At 44.6% G+C, this 18,724-nt stretch overlaps 1 protein-coding gene across 6 annotated transcripts in view; it reads right to left on the bottom strand.

Annotated features, from left to right (window-relative positions):
* CCDC191 (coiled-coil domain containing 191) overlaps positions 1-18,672 on the bottom strand; it is a 37,578-nt gene extending 18,906 nt beyond the window's left edge. For all 6 annotated transcript variants that reach the window (XR_007774957.1, XR_007774958.1, XM_050957409.1 and 3 more), the window contains exons 1-9: positions 18,574-18,672; positions 18,103-18,141; positions 16,188-16,329; positions 12,800-12,946; positions 12,102-12,280; positions 6,363-6,586; positions 4,401-4,551; positions 1,800-1,990; positions 532-781 (exon numbers count right to left, since the gene is read on the bottom strand). Coding sequence is in view for 4 of the 6 variants with exons in the window: in XM_050957409.1 (XP_050813366.1) it covers positions 532-781; positions 1,800-1,990; positions 4,401-4,551; positions 6,363-6,586; positions 12,102-12,280; positions 12,800-12,946; positions 16,188-16,329; positions 18,103-18,141; positions 18,574-18,642 (1,392 nt within the window). In the remaining 2 variants the exon portion in view is untranslated. The remainder of the gene's footprint in view (positions 1-531; positions 782-1,799; positions 1,991-4,400; positions 4,552-6,362; positions 6,587-12,101; positions 12,281-12,799; positions 12,947-16,187; positions 16,330-18,102; positions 18,142-18,573) is intronic.
* Positions 18,673-18,724: the final 52 nt, after the last annotated feature.

The raw sequence follows: 18,724 nt of genomic DNA, 5'->3' as shown, positions 1-18,724 counted from the left end.
AATTGTGCACATACTTATTCTTTTCTTTGATGTGCATTACCTGGATACTTCCTGGGCCAAATTCAGCTCTCTCATTCTTTAAAGTCGAGAGGGTTGCACTCTGTTTAACCAAGGGCAGAATTTAGCACTTTATTCTAATACTCTGGTTTTAGTCAACATATATGGTTCTTTCGCATACTGAGTCATTTAAAAAAGAGAAAGTGACTTTAATCTCCCTTCAAAAGAGATCCTGAGGGTGCACGCCTCAATTTGGTAGACACTATATGGTGGGATTACACTTTGAAAGCACTAGAGGCAGATTTATTTTTGTAAAGTCTACTACCTTCCCATCCACCTCTGATCTTTAAAGACTTGTTTCTGGAGTGCCTGAACTACTGCTGAAATGTGCACGTGACATCGCAGGTACACGAAGCTGCACTAGGAGAGTGCCCATCCCTGTGTCATAAAACACCACAGAGGTTAACTTTTAGAGCTATGATTAATCACTGTGGGAGGGACTGGGATGAGGAAACATATGGGAAAGAACTTTACCCTCTCTTGCCTGACAGGTTGATCCGGGGTCACCTGTCTCATCCTGGTCCTGCCGACATCCCATGATCCGTCTGTGCCAAGTTTCCCCACTGATGCTGCCTCCAGCAGCTGCGCCATCTTCTTCCTAGTTTCCTCCTGTCTCAGTTGTAGCTCTCTCTTTTCAGCCTCGGCTCGGCTCCAGAGCTGCCACTCTATGAAGCAGCACCGTAAAACCTGTTTCCGGTTATGCTCAATAGCCAACTGTTTTTTCCTGGAAAATAAAGCACTTCCATTAACAACAGACATTGAACAGGCCTCTCTCCTAGCCTGCTTAAAATTAATATACCCCACTCTTATCTAGCACTTCTCATCAGTGGATCTCCAAGGGCTTTACAAAAAAACAATGTCATTATCCCCATTTTAAAGACGGGGAAATGGAGACACCAAGATCTGAAGTGACTTGCCCAAGGACACGCAGCAGGCTAGTGGCAGAGCTGGGCCTAAAACCCAAGTCTCCTAAGTCCCATCCCAGTGCTCTATCCATTAGGCCACACTGTCTCTCCAGGTGATGGCATTTACCAAATGGGTGGAACAATCCAGAAGACGTCATAAGATTTCATATTTTTCTGAGTTCTGCTTGATATCACTTGATTCTGGAAGACTCTGAAAACCATCTACTATTTAAATATAGTTCTTTAAATATATTTTCCTGCTTGTTTTACAGTCCCCAACCATTCTTATCTTTGTGCTATAAGAGTAAAAGGGATACACTGTTCCCCTCTCATCCATTCTTATCTTTGTGCTATAAGAGTAAAAGGGATACACTGTTCCCCTCTCCAGCTGTCTGGAGGTGAGGGATAGTCCCACTTGCAGAATATGTTGCTGTCTATGGAGAGTCCAACCAACAAGCTCCTTCTTGAAGGCATGAGGCCTAACTAATCGCTGATGTAATGACTGGATTAATCAGGGATGAATTTGGCTCTTCACGTGATTGGGGCCTGGAGGAAAGAGTGAGCCAATGAGGGAGGTTCCATGAAGGACACCCAAACAGAGAAATTGGAGGTTGTTGGAAAGAGGTGTTCAAGTCCCTGCTCAGATCCAGCTTCATTTCAGTCTATGCCATGGTGTCTCCAACTGCAGGTGACATGTAGATTTACTAGAAACAAGACTTTCCACACACACATAACAGACCATACCTCTACACAACCCTCCGCTTAGCACTAGACTCTGTTTGAAGGCTGCTAGCTTCTCTGTGAGAAGGAAGCATTCCATAGGCTAAGGGCCACTACCTGTTTTGATCCCTGAGATGAGTTTCCAACTGCTCAGTCTCTTGCTCCAACTTCTGGACCCATGTATAGTCCCTCCAGGCTCGCAGGGCCTTCAGCTGGCACTTCCAGTCAGCAAGGGCCCTGGCTTTCCCCATTTTAATCCTATGATCCAGAATGAATTTGTACCAAGCGGAGAAATGCTGCTGTAGGCACTGCAGTGAAAAGGTATATAGAGCCAGTGAGCAAGAACATTTCATCACACAAGTGCTGATCCTCACAATCCTTCCCTTGGCCTTTCCTTTTGAACAACCGTATATCTTCAAATCCCCAGCAAACACTTCTGGGGGGCAGAGAACTAATGTGAAGAGCACGATGCTTACTGTGCAGTTCTACTGTGAAAACTGACTGTAAAAATAGCATCACGGGACTCCATGTTTATTGTTTCACGGTGACTCCAAAGCAAAATGTGCTCAGTTTACAAGTAAAAAGGAATAAACCATGAGAGTGAAATATAAATTCTAGAATCAGGATTGTCCCTAAATCTAGAAAGCCTAAGATTATAGAGAAGATTGCCCTCTATGTAGAACTTTTTCAAACTGCTCCATAAACTATAAGCTGCTCTTTAAAGACCAAGCACAAACAAGACAATTCCCAGTGCTAAAATTTACAATGTGACCTAAACTCACCCTCCTTTCACTGGGAAAGTAAAGTTTTCTCCCAAGGAGTAATCATACTGGCTACCTCTAGCAGTGACTTATCTTGGACAGAAGAGCAATTTGCTATCTAATCTACCTCTTAATTCTAGCCCTGTCACCGGAGATGCTGTTCATTTTGATCCTCCAAGTGGGTCAGCTCATAACAATTCCTTAGCTGTTCCTCTTCTGTCATAATGTACTGTATTAATTGCATCAACATTCTCAGACATGGAAATCCAAACAGAGAATTATGAAGAGGACACAATGTCAACACACTAGCTACTTAAGTTAATAATGAAGGATTCATTATTGCTTATCTCTGCTCAGCTGCAGCTTCTGCCCTTGAAAATGTACAGCTCACATTATACCAGTCATATAGTCATATGAAACCCCTATAGTTTCATTTGGACTCTGCACCCTGTCTTAAATTGTAGTGTAGTGTTGCTGTGCACATTCCCTCCAGCAGCAGTGGCATTTGAGTTATAGACAAAGTGATCCTTCAGGATAGCTGGCTTCTCAATTTGAGTGCTATGGGTTTCTTCTGTTTTAAATGTGCTACAAGTATATATGATGTAAGTGATGATTACTTATATATTAATTAAAAATATATTATGGTGTCATTCATGCTGCCAACCAAGGAACCTTATTCCTTATAATGAGCTTACTCACTCTATAGGGTGTTCAGTACAAAAGGGTCTTTTCATTTCCAGATGTTTAATAAACCAAAATTTTTAGCACAGACTTTGTCTTGCTGTTTGAGACTTTCCCTGCCATTCTGCAAACTCTGTCTTGGACAATTAGCAGAAACGGCAAGGGAAATGTCTGGGGAAACATATAGAAGTTTCTGTGCCTACATCTGTGTTTCATGAGACAAACTGTAGCTGGTCACGGCATGCAAGTCTGTAACAGACTGTTTCCTATCGGCTGTTTTAACCAAGTTGCATCACCTAAAACTGTAACTTGACATTAAGAAGCGAGGAGACAGGTTTATGATGTGCCATTGCAGGAAACCTGCAACTTTGTGGCCAGTCAACATTTCTTTCCTGGGCTATTTTTCTGAATTATGAGGGGTGGGAGAAAGTACTCAGGGCATATGTCCAACAGCGAAAGTACTCAGGGCATATGTCCACGGCCACTGGGAGCTGCGGGGGACCGTAGCTGCAGATGGTCAACGTCAGCAAAATGTCTCATGGCCCGCAATCAGATTACCCGGATGGGCCACATGTGGCTCACGTGCTGCAGGTTGCCCACCACTGCTCTTGGGGCTTTCCCAAGGGGCCACAGTGCTTCATGGAATCTGCACAGCCCCACATGCTGTGGCCCCACCCCCTGGCCTGCTTTAGCCTACTCCCTCCCTTTCCTATGCCAAGGAATGAGGGAGTCCTCAAAGGGCAGCCTTATTCTGGCTCCACAGTGCTTATAGCAGAAGTGGGTCTTTTAAGGCCTCTTTATACCACTCCAGACCTTTTACTTGGTGCTGAAGGGCTGGACTTGGGGTGAGGATCTCATCATGAGTTTTTCAAGGCACCCTCTGTGTGTCTGCTTGATCTATCACACTGGGCTGCTCTCTGCCCACAACTGCTCCAAAAGCGAAGTTTTACCCATAACTCCCTTTCTCCCCACTGGAGAAACTGAGGCACAGAGACATTAAGTGACTTGCCCGTGGACACCCAGCAACAGAATAAGGATTAGGATTCAGGAGTCCCTTGCTCCCAGTTCCCTGTTCTAACCATTAGGAAACAGTTTCCCAAGCCATTCTCTACTTTCTCTCTCAATGGATCGTTTATCTTACTCTCCCTACACAGGACACTCAGGAGGAGGCAGAAGGCCTGGCAACCAGGCTTTTGACTTCAGTGAGAGTTGCGTAAGCACATAGCTGAGGGCAGACTTTGGCTCAGAGTGCTAAATACAGGAGGAGGATGCTCACTCTCTGGTTTTCACTGTAAATCTTGCTCAGCAGCTCTTGCAATCTCCTTTGTTTCTCCTCTTTTTCCTGCTTCAGGGGCTTTGGTGTAGTGTGAGACAGGCCCACCGCTGTCAGTTTCTGAGCTTGTTCTAATTCTTGCCTCTTCCTCTCTCTGAAAATAAGACAAACACCAAGAACCAAAGGTAGAGAGTTGTCATAAACAGATAAGTAAGAGTTAATAGAACAGAAGTACTTCATATCTCTTTTGCCTGTAAAGGGTTAACAAAATCAGTGAGCCTGGCTGTCACCTGACCAGAGGACCAATCAGGGGACAGGATACTTTCAAATCTTGAGGGAAGGAAGTTTTTGTGTTGTGCTGTTAGTGTTTGGTTGTTGTTCTCTCTGGGTTCTGAGAGTGACCAGACGTGCAACCAGGTTTATCTCCAATCTCCCTGATACAGGTTCTTATAGATTCAAAATAGTAAGTACTTAGGTGATAAGGCAAGTTAGGCTTATGTTTGTTTTCTTTATTTGCAAATGTGTATTTGGCTGGAAGGAGTTCAAATTTGTATTTTGCTGAAAGGATTTTAATTTGTACTTGCATACTTAGGCTGGGAGGGTATTCCCAGTGTCTATAGCTGAAAGACCCTGTAACATATTCCATCTTAAATTTACAAAGATAATTTTTACTGTTTTTCTTTCTTTAATTAAAAAATTTACTTGTTTAAGAACCTGATTGTTTTTTTATTCTGGTGAGACCCCAGGGGACTGGGTCTGGATCCACCAGGGAACTGGTGGGGAGAAAGGAGGGAAGGGGGAGAGAAAGGTAAATTTTCTCTCTGTGTTAGGATTACTTTCTCTCTCAGGGAGAGTCTGGGAGGGGGGGAGAGAAGGAGGGGGAAAGGTGAATTTTCCTCTCTGTTTAAGATTCAAGGAGTTTGAATCACAGTGATCTTCCAGGGTAACCCAGGGAGGGGAAGCCTGGGAGAGGCAACGGTGAGGGAAAGGGTTTACTTTCCTTGTGTTAAGATCCAGAGGGACTGGGTCTTGGGGGTCCCTGGGCAAGGTTTTGGGAGGGGACCAGAGTGTAACAGGCACTGGAATTCGTGGTTGGTGGCAGCGCTACAAGTACTAAGCTGGTAATTAAGCTTAGAGGAATTCATGCTGGTACTCCATCTTTTGGACGCTAAGGTTTAGAGTGGGGAATTATACCATGACAAGAGTAAATAAAGGGAATACTGCGGTATGGGTCTCACCTCTTTCTGAACCACTCCTGTGAGAATGACCTCTGTAGCTTTGACAGATGATAGCTACAGAAGCCCAGCCTTTATAGAGAACAGGGGTAGCTTTGGAATTTGGACGCCTGGTGCCCATGAGCTACACAAATTCAACACAGTCAGGAAGGGGTTCCAGTACACAGCAGTAAGAAGGAATTGGGATGTCAAGAAGGCACATATGGAGAACTAGGATCTCATAGATGCCTATGGAGATAAGTGGCCATCACAGGGCCTCGTGGGGGCCACAGCACTGTGGAAGGTATGAGCCCTATGGAGCTCCTAAGCTCAGCAGAAGCAAAGACTCTGCCTCTGCAGAGCTTTGAGCTCCATTGGACAGGCACGTTCTTTCCCCTCTCTAAAGAGAGGATGTCTCCAATTTTAAATGCCAGAGTTTTGATGGAGTACAAGTTGATAGAGGTCAGCATTTGATTCCTTCTTTCAATCTGTCAGCTTCTATGATGTAACTAGAGACAGTAATGATGCTGCCTCCAGGATTAGTCATTTAAAATATATATACATTATGAGAGGTCAGGGCCCCAGAAGGCAGTTTTCCTTTGAGACTACCATGTCTTCTATTTTTAGAGAGCTCACTGCAGCCAGAAGCAGATGACTGAAGAAATTCCCTATCATTTGGAGTTTATAGGCCCTGTAGCTCAAATGACTAGATGGAGCTTGAGTTCCACTCTCCCTCCCCACTCCATCTTACATTCTTCGTGCTTCTCCCAGGATGTGCCTCTTCTCTGCCATCTTCTTTCGCAGCTTCACCATCTCCCGCTGGATCTCCTCCTCCTCCTTCCTGGCCTTCAAAGCCTGTCTTTTGTTCTCCTCCTGCACTCGCTGCTTGGCCTCAGCCAGGGCTAGTTTTTTCAGGATCTTTTCTCGTCTCCGGAGCTCTACCTCCTTCTGCCGCCTTAAACAGTTTTCTTTAACCTGGGAAGGAAGAGCACAGCAATGAGTCAAGGCAGCGGTAGTGACAAGAGTTATATCATCTGAAGAAAGGCTTCTGGGAGTCTCTTTGAACTGACAGGGTGGATTTCAATCAGGTTGCCAATACACAGATGGCCACACCACACAAAATCTCATTCTTTCCTTGTACTCCCCCACTGATCTGTCTGTCTCCACCTGTTGTCTCTTGTCCTACACTTAGACTGTAAGGTCTGTGGGGCACAGACTGTCTTTTTGTTCATGTTTGTACAGTACCTAGCACATTGGGGTCCTGGTCCCTGGCTGCGGTTTCTGGGTGCGATGATGATAATAATTAATAAGAAGCTATCATCTCTATATTTGGCATTAACTGGATATGATTGTGTTCTTAGGCACACCAGTGGGGGGGTGGGATGGGGTATGTGAACCCCACACTGGCCAGGAAGGGGTTAACACAGAGGCGGGCAAACTTTTTGGCCTGAGGGCTGCATTGGGTTTCATAAATTGTATGGAGGGCCGGTTAGGGGCAGGGGTTGTGGCCCAGCCCCGACCTCCTATCTGCCCCCACCCCGACTCCTGCCCCATCCAACCTCCCCATTCCCCGACAGCCCCTCTGGGACTCCTGCCCCATCCACACACCCCTGCTCCCTGTCCTGACTGCCCCCAGACCTCTGCTGCCCCATCCAATCCCCCTCCGTTCCTGACTGCCCCCTGGAACCTCTGCCTCCATTCAACCCATTTCCCCCCGGACCACCATCGACACCCCTGACCACCACCCCGAACTCCCCTGCCCTCTATTCAACTTCCCCCTGCCCCCTTACCACACTGCCTGAAGCACAGTGGCTGGCAGTGCTACAGTTGCGCCACCTGCTGGAGCTGGGCCACGCTGCTGCCACTGCCGCCACTATGCAGCTGAGAGCACCAGGCCAGGCTGGGCTCTGCAGCTGCGCTGCCCCACGAGCTCACAGCCTCACGCCCAGAGCATTGTGCCAGTGGCGGAGCGAGCGAGCTGAGACTGCGGAGGAGGGGGATTACTCTCCCGGGCCTGGAGCTCGGGGACTGGGCAGGACGGCCCCACGGGCCGGATGTGGTCCACAAGCCATAGTTTGCCCACCCCTGGGTTAACAAGCTGCAGTGTCTGCAATGAACCCTGCCCTGCTATACTTGTTCTTGAGTCAGGCCTGGAAAGAGGAGTTAAAGAGGCAAGCAGAATGGCAGCTTCTGTATTGTGTGAGAAGCCTGGTTATATCCAGAAGCTGACTGGAGGCTATGGTCTGTTAGAGCTTCCCTGTGGGAAGGCAGGCCTGATGCTGACTGTGGTTTAATTTGTTACCAGGTACCCACTGGGGGGCATTAAAGCAAGCTGCTGCAGCTGGGGTCAGCCTGAAAGCAATGGGCGCTGATCTGCTTGATGCTTCATGCAGGGGAAATTTAAGCCATAAAACTGAGATCTCTAGTCCTAATCTGGTTTACCCTGAATATGAACATTAGACTATAACATGGGCTAATTCTGAAATAATTCTTTGCAACTACAAAGCTCACCATCTCTGCTATGAATCTGATCTCAGAACTGTACTCATGCTGTATGTATATTGATCTTTTAACCAATACTCTCTTCTTTTTTAATAAATTTTAGTTTAGTTAATAAGAATTGGCTGTAGTGTGTATTTGGGTAAAATCTGGAATATTCATTAACCTGGGAGGTAATACGTCCGACCTTTTGAGATTGGTAGAACCTTCTTATATGATGAATAAGATTTTCATTAATCCTCATCATATCTGACTTGGGTGTCTGGATGGAGGCCTGAGACTGGGTTGCTTTAAGGGAATGGAGTTGCTTGCTTCTGGGTAACCAGTAAGGTATTATAGAAGCCATTTTGTGCTGGTTTGGTAAATCTAAGTACACCCCTAACCGGATATAACGCTGTCCTCGAGAGCCAAAAAAATCTTACTGCGTTATAGGTGAAACCACGTTATATTGAACTTGCTTTGATCCACGGAGTACGCACCCCCACCCCCCGGAGCGCTGCTTTACCGCATTATATCTGAATTCGTGTTATATTGTGTCGCATTATATTGGAGTAGAGGTGTATTGGAATATCCACCCGCTTTGGGGATTGTCTGTCCCATTCTTTGCAGTTCATCCTAATTGAGTGACCTCAGCATGGCTCCCCTGGGATTCCACACACACTTGGTTCTTTAATATGGCCAATTTCAGAAAGCTGAAAACAATTATGAAACAAGTCAGCTGGGTGGAAGAATCTAAACAGAAAACAGTGAATAACAGGAACTGCCTAAGAGCACTCTACTAGATGCCCAAAAGCCTCATTTAAGAGGAGGCTATGCTTGTTTTAAAAAACAGCCTGTCCTTTGAGGGAAAGTGAAAGCAGAAATAAAAAGATACTACATGCAACAAATGGAAAAAAGAAGTTAACAGTAATGAATATAATACATTAGAGGCTAAGAACTGTAGAAAATTGGTAAGAGAAACAAAAGTACACACAGCTAAATCTATGGAAAGTTAACAGTTAAGGATAGTAAAGAACATTTTTTAAGTATATCAGAAACATAAGGAATCCTACCAATGGTATTGGTCCATTATTAGATGGAAATGGTAGAATTGTCAATAATAATGAAGAAAAAGCAGAAGCATTCAATAAATATTTCTGTTCTGTACTTGGGAAAATCCAGATGTGTTCATATCATATGAAGATGAAATATGTTCTATTCCAATGGTAACTAAGGAGGATGTTAAACAGCAGTTTTTAAAGTTACACATTTTTAAAGCAACAAGTTGAGATAACTTGCATCCAAGTTTGAGGAACTTTCTGGATCATTAATGTTGATTTTTAATAAGTCTTAGAAATCTGGAGTAGTTTAAGAGAACTGGAAGAAAGCTAATGTTGTGCCAACATTTAAAAAGGGTAAACAGAATGACCCGAGTAATTATAGGCCTGTCAACCAGACATCTATCGCAGGCAAAGTAGTGGAATGGTTGATATGGGATTCAATTAATAAAGTGTTAACAGAGTAATATCGTTCATGCCAATCAACATGGGTTTATGCAAAACAGATCTTGTCAAATTTACTTGATCACCCTGGAGGGTTACAAGTTTGGTTGATAAAGGTAGTAGTGTTGACAGGCAGAGTTTGTGGGGCCATACACTCAACTTGCTTGAGAGACACAAGGTGGGTGAGGTAATATTTTATTGAACCAACTTCTGTTGGTGAGAGAGGCAAGCTTTCGTGCTTACACAGAGCCAAGACCTGAAGAAGAGCTCTGTGTAAGCTCAAAAGCTTGTCTCTCTCACCAATAGAAGTTGGTCCAATAAATGATATTACCTCATCCACTGTGTCTCTAATATTCCAACACAGCCACAACACTGCACTCAACATAGTGACATTTCTGTGTGTGGGTATATGTAATGCAATAATGATCAATTCCAAAATTTATGCAAGTGTTCTAGGCATCAAAGGGCAGAACCCTACTGCTTCTGAGGAAAATCAGGAAAACCAAAAAGGGGAAAATGGAAGACATATGGAGCCCCTACCATCTCTTTAGCACAGCCACAGCTTCAAGCACTGCAACTGTTTACAGATCAAACAACAGCTACTCACATAATACCACCCCACCCCAACCCTGCCTGTCCTCCCAATAGAATTTAACATGCTGACATCTTGAGGAGAAATAATTGTTTATTATACTCGTTCATAAGCTGAATTTTTTTAGTAAAAAAGGGAAGCACCAGAGAAGGGGGTCGGCTTATGAACAGGTGTAGAGAGGGAGAGGTGCGACACAGTCCCTCCCCGCAACAGAGGGAGCAAGGAGAGGCAGCAAAGCCAGAAGGGAAGAGGTGGGGCCAGAGTCTCTCCACTTCTGGCCAGTTGCTCTCTCCCGCACCCCCGCCTCCGCAGCAGCAGCAGCTCCAGGGCTGGCAGGCTGCAGCTGTGCCGCTCAGCCCCACCCCCCAGAGCAGGCTGTGGCCATGCTGGAACATGCTGCAGCTGTGCCGTCTGGTCTGGCCTGCCAGAGCAGGCTGCAGCCGTGCTGCCCAGCCTGCCGGAGCAGCTCCAGCCAAGCCAGAGACATCCTCCCCGGCCCTCCCCAGATAAGGTGGGATGAGATGGGGGGAGTGAGGGGATCCCTGGCTAGGGGTGGGGTCATGTGGGGGGTGGTCACAGGGGTTACTCCCCTGACTCCCAGCTTTTCCCCTTCCCCCCCAAAAAAAATTTCCCCACCAGTTGCTGTCCCAGCCTGTCAGGATAAGCAGCTGGCATGCCGGGACACTTTGTTTACTGTGCCTGAGGATGCTCGAGGTAAACAAACCATCTCAGACCACCAGCGGCTTATCCTGATGGCCCGGGAGCCAAAGTTTGCTGATCCCTTATAAAAATTTTCCATTTTTACTTATCCATCGTGAGGGGGGTGTCACTTTATAAATGAACCGGCTTATGATGGAGTATATACGGTAGTCTCCCTGCTGAGAGCTATGGAATAGCTTTGGGATGGATGCTCAGCCTGAGGGAGAGGAAAGAAAAGGAGACTTCCTTCCGGCCTCCTCAAAGCCTGCTCCATGGTGTGGGGAAGACACCAGCTGTGCACCCATCCCTTCCATTCCGGGAGGAAGAAAGGTACTCTGGGGAGGAAAAAAAGGAGAGACATGGGGTATATTTTCACTGCAATTAGACATCCGGGGCTGGCCTGTGCCAGCTGACTTGGGCTCACAGGATGACTCAGGTTAAGGAGCTGTTTAATTGCAGTACAGATGTTCCAGCTAGGGCTGTAGCCCAGCATGTGGGACCCTGTGAGGGTGGGTGATGGATACTGTAGTATAGTGGATACTGTAGCTATCTGTGAATCTCTTGTACTAAGCCTACAGGACAACTGTATAAGTTCCATATGATCTCTAGGACCCTGACCCTACATCAGTGCTCCACAGTGCAAATGGAGGGCTAGATTAGAGGTAGGGTGATGTGAAAGCAGCATCCCATATGTAGAACAGAGCTGCATTCTATGCAGGCCTCTGTATGCATTGGCACAAAAGGGCCTGGTAAATGGCAGCACAGAGGGACACTTCAGCAAATAAGCTAAAATTGCCTCAGTAGAACAGCTACATAGCCATTTTGCAGCCTGGGTGAAGGATTCCTTCCTCCACCCATTTGCCCAGATATGTGAGATGAGTACTAACAGAATTATTAGACTTTAATGCTTAAGAGGTTGGTTAAAACATCTCCCTATTCAGTTAGCACTCTGCTTACTCCTGACTTGAGCAGGGAATCTAGCAAAGAACAGTCACTTGCTGCCGCTTCCTGGAGTGCACAGATCCATGTTGGAGATGGATATTACAGCCCTGAGCTAGTGCAAATACTATCCTCATTCACAGAAATGCCTAATCCTTTTGAGAACTATCCTAATCTATTTGCGTCAATTATATCATGTGGCATTGAGTTCCATGGGTTAATACATGTTACATAAAGAGTGTTTCCTCATATCAGTTTCAATGTACTGCCTTTTTCTCACCTGCTTGTGTCTTAGCTCCATAGTAATTCGTGGGTCCCTTGTTTTTTTCTTTTCCTTGATTTCTTCAATCCTGAGGTCTTCCAATATCCCACTATCTACCACTTCATTTTGCAGAAGATTCTGCAGAAAATCTTGAACTGTGGAACTTTCCATTTCTTGTTCCAGATAACCACACAAATCTGTAACAGAAAATCCAGATCACCTCACACTAGTTTGTAATTGACAAACCTCAGAGCCTAAAGCCATCAAGCATAAAGTGATTAAACAGAGAATTGCCCAGTTTGTGAATGTAATCCTGATGAAAGAAGCCATATTGATTGCACTCCATTTAGCCTCAAGAATCTAAAGCAGTCTCAAATTCAGTATGTTTAGATGATGATAATACTTTCCCAATCTTTACTGCCCTGCATCTGAGGATCTCAAACTGTTACACAAATCTTACAAACCTTATAGCCCTTCTCAGTTAGGGAAATATTATCTCCATGAAGCACAAAGAGTTTTAGGCTTATTTCTGCAGTGTCATACAGCAAATTAATGTCCGAGCTGGAAAAAACCAAAAGCTCTGCTGACCCTGGTTGTTCCTATGGAGACTATCATCTTGGTATGTACATGACTCCTGGCTTTCAAGCCTACAAACTAACCACTGTTATCCCCTTATCTTTAAAAATAAGTTAAGAAATATTTTGTTGTGCTCTCACCATCAAACTTCTCGTACTTCAGAAAGCCAGCAGGGGTCTCTTCAGCAGGAGTAGAATCAGCAGCAGCATCTCCAGCATTCTCTTCTTGGTCACTTTCTAGCTCCAGTCTCAGTTTGGAATTCATCCAATCATTGAGCAGCTCCTGGGCTATGGTGAGAAAGGGATCAAGGGTTTTACTAGGATTAGAAATATCATAGTAAGTGTAAGATGGCAAAACTCTGTCCTCTTAGGATTGTTACACAATGTGCTATGCAGTTTGTTTAAAAATGACTGAAGGGTGATCTGTAAAGGAAAAACTAATTGGGTTGGTGTTTCCACACCTCTCTATTCTTGATATGTGAATAAGCTTGAAAGTTGGAGGGTTTTTTATTTCTCTTTGTGTTATATGCATTAGAAATTGTCTAGTCTGTTTTTCCTGCAAGACTCTCTGGACAACAAGAGAACTGTAGTAAGAGGAGGCCCTGAGATATAAACCTTGGTATCAGAGGTCTGGTATGAGGCCTAAGGCCTGAATTAAAGTAATGGTCAAGATTTTGCTAACATAAAGCAAAGTGGAGCTGTGAGCCAGAGGCAGGCCCTGCTCACAGAAGCTAGCAAGGAAAGGGCTGATGCTGCAAGAAGATACGTACCTAAAAGGTACTGAACACTAGAGATCAGGACATTCACATACTTGCACATTCCACACAGATAACAAGGAACAGACTGACCTATCCCAATGACGGGGCAAAAGGGTAATATGATGGATAGAGTTGTTTTGTTCAGACCAACATGTACAAGGTGAGAGGCGGCACCTTACTATGTAGAGGGGTTGCACCTCAATACGTCAGGAGTGATGTGTAACTTGTTTGTACCTGTGTAGAAGAATGCATCCTTGGGGCGGTGTCTTTGTCCGGCCGAGGTGGAAAGTCCCACCACTGACTGAGCCGGGTCCATTGCCAAGAGGCACTTTCTCGTAGTATGCCCTGAATTAGGCTAAGAAACCTACAGGGAACTGCCATTGTGTCCGAGATCGCAATAAACCTAGCAGACGTGACTTTGCACCTTACTAGAGTCTGTGGTCATTGGGGGTTCTCGTCGGGTCTGCTGCATCAGTTATTTGCAGAGCTGGGGCAGCACACGGGGCGAGCACACGCATGCAGCCGAGTGATATCAACAAGGAGACAGCAGAGCACCACACCGGTAGCATCTGACAACACCTCTGACAACAAGAACTATTAAGATCATGACATCATAGAAACCTGAGTGATAGATCAAGTGATTTTTTTTTTAACTGACTCCTTAAAACGTTTGGTTTTTCATTCAGACCCCAATCCTGCAAATGCGTACAAATATCCTCAACAGGACTACATATGGGCATAAAATTAAAACCATATGTAAGTCTGTTTGTAGGAATGAGACAATTTTTGTTTGTTTGTGTTTTGTTTTGTTTTTTTGGCTAATACTTAGTTAACTCAAATGCCTGACAGCTGGAAGAAAAGCTTTTTAAAAAAAAATACAAAACCCTACTCCTTTAATTCAGAACTAAGAAAGCACTCACTCCAAGTCTCTCTGGTACTGCAACTAAGTTATACAATAAAAATGATGGAGGATATAATTTAGCATTGCAGATATTTCTAAGGAAAAATATAAGCAACCTTTTAAAAAAACAAAGACCACCACCACCAAAAATTTCCTTTTCAGGCTTCTTTAAAGAAGTGGTCTGGGATGGGATGTTAGATGGGATGGGATCTGAGTTACTACAGAGAATTCTTTCCTGGGTGCTGGCTGGTGAGTCTTGCCCACATGCTCAGGGTTTAACTGAACGCCATATTTGGGGTCGGGAAGGAATTTTCCTCCAGGGCAGATTAGCAGAGGCCCTGGAGGTTTTTCTCCTTCCTCTGCAGCATGGGGCACGGGTCACTTGCTAGAGAATTCTCTGCAGCTTGAGGTCTTCAAACCACAATCTGAGAACTTCAATAACTCAGACATAGGTTAGGGGGTTGTTATTGAAGTGGATGGGTGAGATTCTGTGGGCTGCATTGTGCAGGAGGTCAGACTAGATGATCATAATAGTCCCTTCTGACCTTAAAGTCTATGAGTCTATTCTAAAAAAGTTCAAAAAATCCCAAACAGACACATACTGAAGCTTTTTAATCCCGTTCAAGTCCTTGTATCCCAACTTTCAGTCTACAATTAGCCCAATTTAACAACGTTTATTCAATGAGAAAAACAGAAGTCAGTTTGTCCTGTAGAGGCTGTGTCATTCTTGGACAAGAGAGTGCAGACTCCTCATATTTGGAGTAAATGAGCTTTAACACTTTCTTTATCAATATGTCTCTTAACATGGTGGTGTGACTGCAGATAATCAATATTCTTATGTATTATAATTGTGGTGCAAAGACAAAAGGCTTATAGGCAGTTCTGGAACACTCAAACAGATTACTATATGTAAAAAGGAAAAAAAAACACACACAAAGACAGGGGAGGAAAAAAGAAGGCATCTTCCATATTTCAGACACTTGCAGAGAATTAGCTCCATCTGTGAGAGACATCTGACATTATATATAGAAATCAGAGAGTGTACCCAGATTTATTCATCCGTGCTATTAATAGTGCCTCATATTATTGCAAGTGAAAGAACTGACTCTGAATTTGTTAGAATGAGAACTCAGAGACCTTGTCTTTCTACTTGTTCTGTACTGTGCTTAGCATGTTTTTAGATGCTGCAAAATAAATATTTATAAAAATCCAATTTGCTTCCAGCTCTTTTTACTGTCAGTTTAGCTTTTGCATTTCCTTCGCTTTGGACAGCAGAAATAATTGAAGTTACTTTCCCTTTTGCTTATAGACATTTAAGTTTCAGATTTGTAGTTCTGCAGGGTTTGGGCTGCAACATTGCACAAGAAACATTTATTTATCTGGGGAGGGAAAAGCATCCATGGAAATGAAAAAGATCAAATACAATTATTCATAGATTTTAAGAGACCATTTAGGTCATCTAGTCCCACCTCCTGCATAACACAAAATTTCAATCTGTCACTCATATATGGATCTCAATAGCACGTGTTTGACTAAAGCATATCTTCCAAAAAGGCATCTGGTCTTGATTTGAAGACTTCAGGGAGAATCCACCACTTCCCTTGGTAGTTTGTTTCAATGGTTAATCAGCCTCACTGTCAAAAATGTGTATTTCTAATCTGAAATTGTCTGACTTCAGCTTCCAGCCATTGATTTTCATTAGGACTTCCTGCTCGAGATTAACAAGATCAAATCTAACCCATATTATGAAATATTTCTATTTGGTCTCAGGTGTTGAAAAAGATTGGCGATACACAAATCTACCTACTGGCCCAGTTGGATTTCATAGGGTCCCTTTAAGCAGCTCTGGACCGGTGCTATTCAAACTCACCTTCTGCATAAGCCTCATCATGATCCTGCAGCTGCTCTACTGTTTCCAGATCCATCGCAGGACCACGTGGCCTTTGACGATAAGCTGACTTTTTAAGGGAAAAAGCTTCAGAAACAGCAAACCTGGAGGCTTGTTCCACTCGCTTTAAAATAAATAAGAGAAGAAATATAATTCTTGTAACTTGCACATACTCAGTTTCAGATGCTACAGATTCCAGGTCCTGATCCTGTAAGATACTCTGGAGGAGTGTACTCCTGCATGTGTGCAGAGCATCATTGACTTCAGAGGGATCTGCATGAAATAAGGTTCATCCATATATATAGGACTGGGGCCCAAAGCATGGCTCATCTCATGGGCATGATGCTATTGATAAGGCTGAGATAGTGCTTATGTGATCAGATCCTGTCCTTAGGTGCTTATAACGTTCCAAAAAATGTTACCTCATGGAGTGGAAATTTCTGAGGTTTGTTTTCAGACCAGAGGCTGTGGTGGATTTGTTTGGGACAGAGGATAGATTTAGGCACATCCCATTTGGTTGTTTTTAAGATAAATAATGGGGGGGAAAAAGGATTACATAAAATCTTCTGATGCTTCTTTGTGTGTGCTCAGAGCACTGAAAATGAATAGTCAATCTTGAATCAGTATAGCACCTTTCACTCTGAAAAAGGATAAAGGGCTTTACAGATTGTATCTAAGGAACATTTCACTCTCTAGGGTTTGAGCTGGCCAGAGGCCCCCACTGACCCCAGCCTGCAGTCCCTTCTGTGTTAGAAGAGCTAAAACTGTAGCAGAAAAATTCAGCTTTTTTAACAAAAAATTGCATTTCTAGACCTCATGAAGATAGCACTGAAAATATAAATCAATCAATAGGATTGAGGAAACAAGCACAATGGGGTTTCACTTCTATAGCAGAAGGACCTAAACACACACACACATGCTTTTTATAACAAAGCATGTCCTAAGCAATCATGAAATCCCTCCCCCAAATTCTCAGGCTGACTGTTAGCATAGCAAGGTGATTAACAGGGAACAGAGATGCGTTATAAGTAGGGCTGGGGCAGACAGATCTCTGTTTCATAAGCCCATGCCAAAATGTTAAGGGGAGCTCTTATCATGCAACTGCTGTCACCTGCATGGAATGCGGCAGCTGTTTGACAGCCCACATTGATACTTCACAACAGTGCAGGATAGGATGTACAGAATACTGTAAGCAGGCTTAACTGCTGAGAAAATACAAGGAGGCAGAATGTAATTACCAAACTGGAATTTGGCCAGGATACTTGAGTTTAACATCCAGTCTTGCAAACGGTTTCACAGGATTTTTTAACAATCACTAGTAGTCTGGACCTCAAATTTACATTTCACACAAAAGAAGGAACCACCAGTAGCATAGAGACCTTGTGCATCTTGCCAGGCATTGGTATAGTATGGACTCTAAATGAACAGTACCATCTACTGAATCATGAAAACCACATCCTGCAGTTAGCTAATTTTTCCTGGAGGTATCTTATCCAAGTACTCACTGGTTCAACCAAGTACTAATAGGATCACAACAAAAGGGACTGCCACAAAAATTTGCTTTCTTTTGAAACTTCACATTCCTCATGGACTTATTACATTTGACACATCTGAAGATACTTGATTCATACATAACTAAGTTAGTCATTGGTATGTTCATGATTACCAGCTGTGGTGGTGGACAGCATATTGTAGACATAGGGAAACCATATACCCATCAATTTACTCCATAGAATCCATCAAGCAATTATCAGATGGTACCAACTTTTTGTCAGTCAACCTGAACTGGATGCAAACATAAGACTAAAAGGCTTTCTGTCCTACTTCCATCCCACTGAGCCTGCATGTTCCCTGACTCAATTACTTGTTTCACAAGTTCTTTTGCAAATAACCTTACCTTGATCCAGTGTTCCACATTATCAGAGTCAAAATTTGGCTGGAAACAAGATGCAAAATGTTAACTTCAAAATGCTTTTTTGCTCACTTTTAACTCTCATTTTAATGTTTCCAGGCCTAGAGCCAGTCACTTGAGTACCATGAAAAAGCCTGTGCTCTTTCGCCAGAAACATTACGCCCATCCTCAAATTTCCCACGTTTCTCATTCATTTCTGAGCAGCACTGACGGGGGTGGGGGGGGGAGCCCCCTGATTGGCCAGCGCTGGCCAGGGCGCCCCGCATGGGGCTGGCAGTGACCCAGGGAGCCCCCTGATTGGGCGCCGGTGACCCCGGGGTGGAACACGATTGGGCGCTGGTGACCGGGGGCGCCCCATGGGTTTGCTGGTGACCCCCGGGCAGCGGCGAGCCCCGGGCAGGCTCCGGGATTGGGCGCTGGGGACATGGAGCGGGGCGATACCGCCCCCTCCGTTACCTTGGGCCTGGCCGCGGTGGTGAGGCGCTGCCAGCGATAGAGCTGGGACCCGGGCGCTGGGAAGGCCATTGCCAAGGCTCGGACAGAAGCAGCATCCCCACCCCCACCCCGCCTCAGCCACACGAGGGGAGAGGAGCCTTGTGGGAAACGG

The sequence above is a fragment of the Gopherus flavomarginatus genome, chromosome 1 (assembly GCF_025201925.1).
Source record: "Gopherus flavomarginatus isolate rGopFla2 chromosome 1, rGopFla2.mat.asm, whole genome shotgun sequence".
Lineage (NCBI taxonomy): Eukaryota > Metazoa > Chordata > Testudines > Testudinidae > Gopherus > Gopherus flavomarginatus.
The sequence above is the reverse complement of the archived record's forward strand: the minus strand, read 5'-3'. Positions and strand labels throughout refer to the sequence as shown.